Consider the following 12,156-nt stretch of genomic DNA (forward strand, 5'->3'; position numbering starts at 1 on the left):
GGCTCCACAATCCTCCGGACACCCCCCTGTGGTGGCCACAGGCCACAATGGGGTTGAGCTTCCATGCTTCGTTCCCGTGGTCCCTATACAGACCAGGGTGGCCGCCCTCTCATGGCCCAGGGGAGGTATAATCCCTCTCCTGGTCCTTCTAGGTGTCCCAGCCGGGCATGGGTCCTGGCCATCTGCCACAATACATATATTTGCACATACAAGCAAACACATGCACTCATGAATGTACACACACATACACTTATGCATCAGTGGTTCAAAAAACACACACATATACACTAATGCATTAGTGGTTAAAAAAAAAAAAAAATCTTCTGCTACATCATAATAATAAAGGTAGTCTGATTAAATAGATTCTATCTGTATTTCAAGTATTATTTAAATATTTAAGGTTAAAGATTAAAAAAGTGTGTGTACCCTTGAACGGAGTAACTGGTGAGACTTTTACTGGCAATAGTCAGCTAATTTCTTACTGCAGTGGCTGATCAGAAGTAGTTTAGAAGGTAGTATGGCCCATTCCCTTTCACAAACTCTTTCAGTTTTATATTTCTTGTATGAATTCCATTAACCTAGAATTTTTCAGATATCCTGTAATCTTGAATTGCATTACGATAGATTTTCAGTCTTATGAACTTCTATTGGGATCTTAATTTATATATTGCTTTTTAACACTGCCTTGAACAGCAGAGAGTCCCAGTCTCTTAAAAGATTTACTGTATGTGTGGCATCACCAATTACTGCAAAATGCCAATATTTACTCCGATATATATATTCAATATTAAGCTGTTTTTCTTTTGATTAGGTACCTATTAGTAAACTGACACCGACTATGTAAAAAGCATACTTGATTACTAGTCTGCTACTGAAAATAACGTGTACAGGAGCACCTTACAGAAGACAGGAAAATCCACTATTGTAGAAATCGATTCAGTTTTGCTTTCCTATAAAAGAGGAACAGACCTTTAAAAGGGTGGATGATCGCAGCCATGTCTTTTTTAGTTCCAAAAGGCCAAACAGTATTCATCTGCACCCAATAAGATAAAAATGGTTAACCGGTGCCTTGAGTGTGTCTATTTGTAAAATCCATATGCTGCCTCTAGAGGAACAAAATTTAAGTAAATTTACTCAATCGAAAGGTTATGGATATCTGAATGAAAAAAAATCAATTGAAAAAAATTCACATGTCAAGTGCCTGATGTGGCAGAGAGAATTCAATCAGGACTACAATACAACCCAAAGGAAAATATTTGAATTGTAAGAGGAAATCTAAAACAATACAGGAAGAAAGCAAGCAGATTCCACTTAAGAAGTATTCCAGCCTTGTATTAAAAGTGGAGCCCATGAGCTGCATCTGTGTCAACCCAACTAATAAATGCACCTTAATGTACTTAATGTTTTGCATTAACAGATTAAATCAAGTAAAAATACTGACAAACACAGGAAATACTTCCAAACATAACTTAAAAATGTCAGAACACTAACCATTTTCAATCATGAACGTTGTTTACATTCTGCTTGCTACTCAGATTTCATAAATACTTCTGGAATGCCATAATAAGTGACATTACTTTAGTTGTATCTAAAAAGTTACAACTGTCAGAATTATCAACAGAATTATCTAGGGACACTCACCTTTACCCCAGTGGAACCTGCAGTGCTCCCATGCAACTTTGACACTGGAGATCTCGCACCATGGGAAGACAGAGAGATGCCTGTTGGTTTGCTAGTAGGACTACCTAGTTAAAAAGTAAAGGCAACAGATTATAATCCTACTGTGCCACAACCCATTATAGAATACACAACCGCATTAAGATTCAAAGCATAATCAGCACATGAAACTGTGTTCTAAAGTGAGGTATTCGTTATAAATTTTATAAAATAGCTAGCCTGTTCTTGTATTTTAAAATGAAAATGATGAGGCAGGAGTCCAACCATGAAAACAAAAGCCTTACTAGAAGCTGGATTATTATTGTTATTGAGTATTCATCTGCATTTTGATATTCAAGTCAAAAAAAAAATTTTTTTTTTTTTTTTTTTGTGAAACTGGGCCATTTTGAAAGGAGACCAGCTGTATATATCGCCTCACTGCTTGCCTCCCTCTGTCGAAATTTTTAAACCCAAGAATTTAATTTCTTCTGGTTTCTCCTTTTCACCTCAAAAATCATCACCATTGGCTCAGCCCTACTACAAGTATTTCAACTTATTATGGACTTTAAATAAATGTCTACCAACAAGAAAAAGTGAAAGTTACTAATTAGTTACTAATAACTTACTAATGTAGACATTCAGATCATCTATTATCATTTAAAAATCTAAGGCTTTGATAAAAATGTAGTTTAATCAGTTAAGTTTAGATTTATTGTTTTGTGTACAAAGTACAATGAAACTCTTGCATGCACACTTCACCAATATGCACCACACCCACCACTTGGTGAGAATACAGTAATCCCTCCTCGATCGCGGGGGTTGCGTTCCAGAACCCCCCGCGAAAGGTGAAAATCCGCGAAGTAGAAACCACATGTTTATATGGTTATTTTTATATTGTCATGCTTGGGTCACAGATTTGCACAGAAACACAGGAGGTTGTAGAGAGACAGGAACTTTATTCAAACACCGCAAACAAACATTTGTCTCTTTTTCAAAAGTTTAAACTGTGCTCCATGACAAGACAGAGATGACAGTTCCATTCCACAATTAAAAGAATGCAAACATATCTTCCTCTTCAAAGGAGTGCGCATCAGGAGCAGAGAATGTCAGAGAGAGGGAGAGAATAAAGCAAACAAAAATCAATAGGGCTGTTTGGCTTTTAAGTATGCGAAGCACCGCCGGACAAAGCAGCTGCAAGGATGTACAATGTAAAGGTAGTCTTTCAGCATTTTTTAGAGGAGCGTCCGTATCCTCTAGGCCAGTGTGCGAACAGCCCCTCTGCTCACACCCCCTCCATCAGGAGCAGAGAATGTCAGAGAGAGAGAGAGAGAGAGAGAGACAGAGTAAAACAAACAATCAAAAATCAATATGTGCCGTTCGAGCTTTTAAGTATGCGAAGCACCGTGTGGGAAGCATGTCGCTTGACAAAGCAGCTGCACAGAATGGAGCAACGTGAAGGTAATCTTTAAGCATTTTTAGACGAGCGTCCGTATCGTCTAGGGGTGCGAACAGCCCCCCTGCTCACACCCCCTCCGTCAGGAACAGACAATGTCAGAGCAAGAGAGAGAGAGAGAGAGAGAGAGAGAGAGAGAAAAGCAAACAATCAAAAATCAATACGTGCTGTTTGATCTTTTAAGTACGCGAAGCACAGTGCGGGAAGCATATCCCTTGACAAAGCAGCCATATGTAAGCCCAGCAAGAAAGAGAGCAATGTGAAGGTAATCTTTCAGCGTTTTTTGAGGAGCAGCCGTATCCTCTTGGGGTGCGAACAGCCCCCGTGCTCACAATATATTTGAGGAGTTTTATTTAATACGTAATACGCGCTCTGGTTGGGTAGCTTCTCAGCCATCTGCCAATAGCGTCCCTTGTATGAAATCAACTTGGCAAACCAACTGAGGAAGCATGTACCAGAAATTAAAAGACCCATTGTCTTTTATCTGCGATAGAGTGAAGCCGCAAAAGTCGAAGTGCGATATAGCGAGGGATTACTGTATCACTATGTATGCTGTGTAAAATATAACAACACAGAAAAGTCCAAAAGGAGCCCCTGCCACAAGGACTCTAACCCAGCAAACCCAGGGGTTCATGGTTTCAGTAAGATAAAAAAAATACATAAAATCACTAGGAATGGAATTACAAAAAGTTGTGTGCTTTGAGTATTTAGAACACAACCTGCACCAGTTTCCATGTTGAGAAAAGAGAAAACAACATAGAGTGGAAGGAGCAAACTGTTGGGCGGGAACAGTACAATGCCAGAAGGCAGAATGCTAATGGCACATTTAACAATATAAAAATTCTGCAATAAATAGCTAGCTTTATTTGATTGAAGCTGACACGCATGCAAGACTGCACCAAAGCTTTGGCCAGAAGGACAGATGCAACGTGGAACATACATTTCTGGGAGGTACCATTTAGAGAAAAAAAATAATCATATGACATTAATGTGTATCTGTCATTAAATCACTTTGTTTGTATGTGATTCAGTATGTGGGCCAGCAGTGCTAAACGATCAATTTCTTTCAAACTGAAATCGTGATTTGAAACAATGTGATTAGCTAAAATGGCAAAGTTTGCGATTTAGGCTATATGTTATGCAGAGTATCTGACCAATAGTACTGTTATATCAAATGTAATTTGAGCTCTTTTAAAAAAGGTCTTACTCAAAGGCAAAAGCTGTCATTTGATTGTAAAAGAATTTTTGTTTAATTTTACCTGCCTGAATTTTGGCACAATGTTACTCCAGATGTGCTATGCAAATCTGCAGTGTTTTGCGTATCTGTTTTTGCACTTCACTTCCACGATCAGCCTTTTCATAATTTTGAATAATTAGCTGTTTTCTTCATTAGTAAATTTGACAACTAGACCACTTCAAAACAATTTTTATTCCTAAATTCCTTTCCAGTGCTTTTGATCCACAAGTCAGACCCATTGAGTGGGCAGGCCGTGCCCGTCCAATCAGACTGAAAGGGCCATCCATTAATATTTTTTTCTTTGCAGAAAAATATACTTTTTCATATGAAATGTACATACTGTCCATACTTATAGATTCAAAAACATGCAAAAAGATGATATTTTAATTGACAGGTTCCTTTCTAACGATTATGATCATCACATATCATAACCAAACTAGTTAATCACCGTGGACAGTAACTCCACATTGCTTTCGGCAGGAGGTTGTGTGTACATCCAAAGTCACCAATGTGGACTATTAATAATTACAAAGCATTGCACTTCAATTTAAAAAAAATACATTACAGATATTGCAAAATGCCGGCATTGCCCCTGCTACTTTTAAATACATGACTATCTACCTGATACTTCACCAGAAGATCCTCATATTGCCAAAAGAATTCCGCTACCAGATGGTATGGCACTGAACAGAGTCGGACTGAATAATATGTGAATAATAAGTTCGATCCCTGTAGATGATCTGGGCATGGACAATCCTAATCAAGTTCTAATAAGAGAGTTCCATATGAGGCAAGTTTTTATTTTGGTCTTAATCTGTGCTTAGCTGCATGTTATCTCATATTGTGCAGCCACTGTGTTGTCTCTTTTGCTTTATACACACATGCTGTCTGGCTAATGATGAACTACTCTGATGTTGAATGTGCTATTGATATAGTCTGTAGCATCAATTAATATTCTAAAGACTACAATGCATTTATTGACTGATTTTATTATTATTTTGGATGCATTGGCTTAATGCTGTTCATCGATTACCTCAGTTGAGTAGGATCTCAGCGAGAAGTCTGCTGTGTTGATGTGAGTACGGCTGCTCCACAAAAAGATGCACAAACCTCTCTTTACAAATCAACCCTTTAACACCTTTTCATCAGGGTCTTTGTTTTGCAAATGTATCAATCAGTACTGGCAGCAAGTAGCCTGCTATCCCATCCCCCAATGAGGCAGCTGAAGACAAGTCTCATTATCTTGGAGTTAGGCGTCTGAAATGGTATAGGGTAAATAACATTTTGCTATTTGAAATACATACATTTCATGTGTGTTCTGTGTCTACAACAACCTGTGTAAATGTAGGATGATAGGAAATGCGAGGCAAGAAATGCTGAACACAACTAAAACAGGCATGTCAAACACGCGGCCCCTAGGCCGCATGCGGCCTGCATGACAGATCCTAGTTAGCACTGAACTTGTACAAAATGATTACTATCGTTTGTGATTGAATCATTCTGCATCTTCGGCGTTACTTATTGACTTTTCTTACTTCTGCCTTCTGACAAAAGCGCATTTTCCCATGGCATTACGGTACCGGAAACGTCATCTGCTAGTATAGCCATGAGCCTTGACCAAAGTTAATGAGCCGCAGCGTCACAACTGAAGTGCTAGGCTGCAGCAGGGGTGGCCTTAGGCATGTGCAAACTGTGCACCTGCACAGTGCCGCCAAATCCCAGGGTCCACCACGCCAATATATATTGAATATAAAACAGAAAGAGAAAATAACGACACAGCTGACGGCAATGTGGCCGAAAAACATTGTTTCTTGTTAATTAGTATGCTGTATTTACAAATGTCGCTAGAGTCGGAGCAGTAAGCTATACGTAGTATTATAATGTTTTGCCGTAATGAGAATATCATGGGCCGCCACTTGGTTTTCAAGTTACGGACACGCGTATATAGAAGCATGTCATGAGCACGAGGCAGCTATGCAGTGTCCGCAACGGATGTGGCCATCCGCTGTGCATAAGATACCGTACTGACATTGCCAGACGAAGAGTCCACCGATTCTTTCTCTGCCCAGGGCCGCCACAAGCCTAGAGCCGCCCCTGCTAAGGCTACACTACTGATTGGGCAGCTGAGACTGGCCACTGGGCAGAACTGACCATCATGAGTAGTAATAGCCCCCATATTTTCACGTTTTTTTGCTCTAGTTTCATGTAATTTTGTGCTAGTATTGTAACGAACAGTTAGTGCAGACTACAGCTGAAGATCTGAAGTGGACGCGAGAAGTTGGTGAGTTGTTTATTAACATATTTTTGTGATTTTGAGTTTGTAAAATTATTGTAGGTCAGGTGGCTTTTTGCATATCGGCTTATTTACAATATAAACTTTGAAGTAAACTTAGTAAAGTAAAATTTGATTTTTGGAGGATTGGTTTTCCAACTTGAATTACTGAGCAATGAATTCAGTGAGCATTTTCGTGATTTCAGTTCACACAAACAGGGCATTGCGCTGTTCTCTTACAACGTTGAGAATGCGCCTGAGAATATCCAAATGGAATTGATTGAAGTGCAGTCAGATTCTATTCTGAAGGCAAAATACAACGAAGTTGGTGTGCCAGGCTTGTATGCTTACCTGCCACCCTCGTATGTGCAGATCCGTAAGTTGGCATCGAGAGTACTGTCAATGTTCGGAAGCACTTACCTTTGTGAGCAATTGTTTTTGTTAATGAAAGCTACCAAAACCCCACATCGCTCAAGACTTACCGTCGAGCACCTTTCATCCCTCATAAAAGTTGCAGCTGCACAAGATTTCAAGCCTGATATTGACGAACTGGTTACTAACAAGAGATGCCAAGTGTCGGGACAAAAGAAATAAATCTCACACTGTAAGGCTCCTATATAAGCAATGAATATAATATAATGAATATCAATCATCAAGACACTATATAAAAGCGGTCGGGATTGTCCTTCCATCCCGTGAGTGCAAAGTGTAGCGGTATTCCACTTATCACAGACTTACTACTTGCGGTACAAAGCGACGCGATGTGAGTAGAGTTCTGGTGCTCCCATCGTTCCCTTGCTTTTGTGCGTGGTGCACTGGAAAAATAGACAAAATTATGTCTCTGGAAATAATTAATGTTGATGGAGTACAAATGCCTCACCGCGTAGTAAACATCAGGGGAGATGGTGCTTGCTTATTCTCATCTATAGCTTATTTAGTGCATGAAACTCCGTCTTTACAGGTACAGATTCAGGCTGACATTGTACGACATGTTTTAAGTAATTGGTCAAGGTTTCAGCCATTTACAATGATGCCGTCTGGAATCTCTTATACAAATGAGCTTCAGTATCTCACTGAAATGTCAAAGTCTCAATCTTATGGTACCATTTCTGAGCTAATGGCAGCGGGAGAGTTGTTCCCCAATGAGTTTCAAGTATATTATTATGGAGTCTTACACTCCAAGTTTGGACAGGCACTCGAGGGGATAAAAAAACTTAGGTTTTTGGGAGATGTTATGAATGGGCACTTTGATGTTCTCATTCCCTACACTTACATGCCTGATGTACACATGGAGCGCACACAAATTGAGGATAAAAGTCGGTCGGATTAAAAGGCGGGTGAGCCTAGTAATATAATAAGGACCTAGCTAAGAGGTTAAGACTCTAATTCTACACTGTTGTATGGAGACTGCATGGAAATAAATTGCTTTTCTTTAAACTTTAAGTGTTACATTTTTTAAAGTTTTCAGTATTGGAAAGAAAGCTACAGTAACTTTGTATAATAGTATTTTTTACAGTACGGCCTGCTGACGCATGTATGGCAGTCGAAGCGGCCCACCAATGGTAGTGAGTTTGACATGCCTGAACTAAAACGTTCTTTTTTTCATGTTATAGTAATAACTGACAAAATGTTGACGTGAAGTGTATAACATTTGAAGACTGAAGTCCAAATATCAAATAAACACTTTCACAAAAGGTACAGTGATCCCTCGCTATATCGCGCTTCGCCTTTCGCGGCTTCACTCTATCGCGGATTTTATATGTAAGCATATTTAAATATATATTGCGGATTTTTTGCTGGTTCGCGGATTTCTGAGGACAATGGGTCTTTTAATTTCTGGTACATGCTTCCTCAGTTGGTTTGCCCAGTTGATTTCATACAAGGGACGCTATTGGCAGATGGCTGAGAAGCTACCCAACTTACTTTTCTCTGTGTCTCTTGTGCTGACTTTCTCTGATCCTGACGTAGGGGGTGTGAGCAGGGGGGCTGTTCGCATACCTAGACGATACAGACGCTCGTCTAAAAATGCTGAAAGATTATCTTCACTTTGCTACCTTCTGTGTGCAGCTGCTTAGTGAAGCGACATGCTGCACGGTGCTTCACATACTTAAAAGCTCAAAGGGCACGTATTGATTTTTCACTCTTTGTTTTTATCTGTCTCTCTCTCTCTCTCCCTGCTCCTGACGGAGGGGGTGTGAGCTGCCGCCTTCAACAGCTTTGTGCCGCGGTGCTTCGCATACTTAAGCCAAACAGCCCTATTGATTTGTTTGCTTTGCTCTCTGTTTCTGACAGCCTGTGCTCCTGACACGCACTCCTTTGAAGAGGAAGATATGTTTGCATTCTTTTAATTGTGAGACAGAACTGTCATCTCTGTCTTGTCATGGAGCACAGTTTAAACTTTTGAAAAAGAGACAAATGTTTGTTTGCAGTGTTTGAATAACGTTCCTGTCTCTCTACAACCTCCTGTGTTTCTGCGCAAATCTGTGACCCAAGCATGACAATATAAAAATAACCATATAAACATATGGTTTCTACTTCGCGGATTTTCTTATTTCGCAGGTGGCTCTGGAACGCAACCCCCGCGATGGAGGAGGGATTACTGTATAACAAAATGTGTGCACTGTTATTCAAGAATAAAACCGAAGAAAAAGAAATTGTTCAATTTACATGTCAAACTATCAATCGATATGAAGTAGACATATTCGCTTGGCTGGTGCAGAGGTAAGGACTACTGTCTCATAATCAAGAGGATGCAGGTTTGATCCCGGATACTCCTCGCATTTACCATTTTGAGTAGTGAGCTGCTATTACTGTTACTATTATATAATAAAAACATAATTTGATTTGAGTCTATAACAGCCAGTGTAAATTCATGGTACTTGTAAAAGCTAGCGCTGAAGGGATAAAAGCAGACACACAAACACAGTTCAATCATTTCTTCTTGGTGTCTTGCTGAGCAAACAGATACCACATTGTCTATGGTGGATGTTACCATAGATACTCGCGTATTAGTCGATCTCGCAGATAAGTCGAGTGTATTTTTAAGCCGAAAATTACGAAATTTGTTATGACCCGCGTATAAGTCGAGGGTAAAATTTGACAGCTATCAGAGATAGAGGGTGCGACAATCAGCTGTTAATGGCGACAAAACTCACTGTCACGTCACAGGCATTCCCTCTGTGCTTGTAGAAATGCTAGACTCGTTGACTTGGCAACTAATCCTTGCGTGTGCGTGAGTTGCGAAATGTAAACAAAGGCAAGATGGCATCGACATGTCACAAGGGAGCAAAGCGAGTGCAGAAAAGAAAACACTCGGCAGACGATGTTTTGCACATTATTGCTGAGTCGGACTCTGATTTTTCAGAATCGGATTTTATTAACAGTGATCAGGAATCGAGCAAGAGAGTGAGAAGCCGGCATCAGCTGATCGGACACCAGCCGATGCCGCACCAGCTGATCGGCTGCCAGCTGAACGCATTCGCGCAGCCAAAGCACCTACGGCAAGGTTCGCGTGGGAGGAATACCCAGGAATAGCTGGAATAACTGGCTACCGGACTTCACAAGACAGCATGGCTTGCTGTTGGACACGACAGATCACCCGCTGCTGGACTACTTCAGGCTGCTCTCTCCTGATGCTGCTTTTCAGCTACTGTCAGACGAGACAAACAGGTAGGCAGAGAAATTTTTTGAATCGCGGGCTGCGCTTGCATCGCATTGATAGCGTGCGTTGCCTTGGTTCTTTTGATTCCAAATCTGGTTGCACGTGGCAGCTAATGGTATGTTTGTTATCCAAAACCTGCAAAGGCTAATGTTCAAATTCAAGTATTTAACAGTTTAAAGAATTATTTACTGAAATTAGAAAAAAACTAGCTAATTAGCAATAGTATTGCTGGCTTATAATTATTTCAAAGACCATGGGAAACGGCAGATGACCGGTGACTTAACACTGTGAAGCGTTGAGTGTACAATGTCATTACCCAAATTCTATGGACAATTGTGTTGCCCCGTTTCGACAACGTAAGATGAAACGGGCACAAGTTTGTGTCAGCAGTGTATAAAGAACAAATGATAAGTAACGAAGAAGTTGTTTTGTAATGATTGTAGTCCGCTTTACTCATTACTGTACAGGCTTGTACTGTTAGTTGATGAATTTTCCAGGCCTATAGTATAATATTGAATGATGAATGTTCCAGTATAATATGGAATAGTAATAAGTATAAGCACCACAAACCTGATATAGGTGTATTGAATGAATGCGTAATTGAATCAGAATGCGTAATTAGGCCTCGAGCTGTAGTCGAAATCGCCTTTCAGGCCTCTAGAGCTTTAATCGAAGTCGCCTTTCTCTTTGAATTTTTGCGGCCGTAAATCCACTGCCTGCCGCAATGTTGGGGTTGGATGTCGGTCTCGTAAGGTTTTTCGGGCAGCTGCGCAGAAGGCGACTGCAAATTCGGCTTCGCATGTGTGCAGAAGGCGACTACGCATTCGGCTTCGGATGGACGTGAGTGAGTGAGTGAGGAGACAGGCGAATTATGTATTAAGATCAGTGCTTTGTGAAAGAAAAAAAAAAGTACAATAGGATTCACTATACTTAAAACTAAAAATTAATATTGACTATTGCATAGTCACAGAAATGCAAAGGCCTACTTTAAGATTTGGTCCGGATGACAGGCCTGCCACAAGTGTACTTAGTACAGTTTTTCTAAACACTTCTCTAGTGATGTAAAAGTATTGTTTTGTATCTGAAAAGACTCAGGGAGAAAAAGTAGATAGATTGTATGTCCTTGACGTGATACCGTGACAATCAATTTCTGAGAGAGTCCAAAGGCCTTGACTGGATTTTCCCCCCGAATACTGTGATATTAAATGTAGCCTGTCACTCCCCACTGTGCAGTGGACTCCTCCAAAATAATGAAACAAGCTCATTTTCGACCTGCCTGCTGTTTCACTTTGTTCACTATTCTCACACTGTCATGTTCTTATTAACTGACTGGTCATTACTTGTCTTGATCCTTGTCAGGACAGTGAGCCATAAAAGCAGCCAAGAAATGGAGCTTAAATCCTTACAAGGTACATGTGCTAGGGTGAGGGATAAGTTTGTGCTTTCATGCCTAAAAAGACTGTGCGATTTGAACTTATGCATCTAGCCATCAGTAATAGACTGAAAGCAAGATGGTGGTGCTAATGCTTCCCTTTTACAGGTTGCAGCTGCTTGGGACTTTGATCTCTCTTACAGTTCCCCGAGTACCTCTAGACTTTTTTTTCATAAGCTGATGTTTGCTCTGGCTGCCACAGCGGCCATTACTATTATAGTAAACTATAAAAATGTAAGTCCAAACATACATTTTATGCCCAGCATTGTTAACCTAAGTTTGAATATTTACTTATTTTTAATTTGAACTAGGGGGCTTCGGCCCCTGTTCGCTTCGCTCGCCAATCCCCGTGTTTGGTTTTCCGGATACACACTTTTAAGATTTTTTTTCTTTGAATTGTTGCTATTTCATTAGTTTCACTTTTATATCAGTACTTATGTAAAAA

The 12,156-nt window shown here is 40.2% G+C and overlaps 1 protein-coding gene across 4 annotated transcripts in view; it reads right to left on the bottom strand.

Annotated features, from left to right (window-relative positions):
* yeats2 (YEATS domain containing 2) overlaps positions 1-12,156 on the bottom strand; it is a 162,800-nt gene that overhangs the window by 84,237 nt on the left and 66,407 nt on the right. For all 4 annotated transcript variants that reach the window (XM_028825680.2, XM_051922874.1, XM_051922873.1 and 1 more), the window contains exon 12: positions 1,642-1,745. In XM_028825680.2, the coding sequence (XP_028681513.1) occupies positions 1,642-1,745 (104 nt within the window). The remainder of the gene's footprint in view (positions 1-1,641; positions 1,746-12,156) is intronic.

This window comes from Erpetoichthys calabaricus, chromosome 2 (genome assembly GCF_900747795.2).
Source record: "Erpetoichthys calabaricus chromosome 2, fErpCal1.3, whole genome shotgun sequence".
NCBI lineage: Eukaryota > Metazoa > Chordata > Cladistia > Polypteriformes > Polypteridae > Erpetoichthys > Erpetoichthys calabaricus.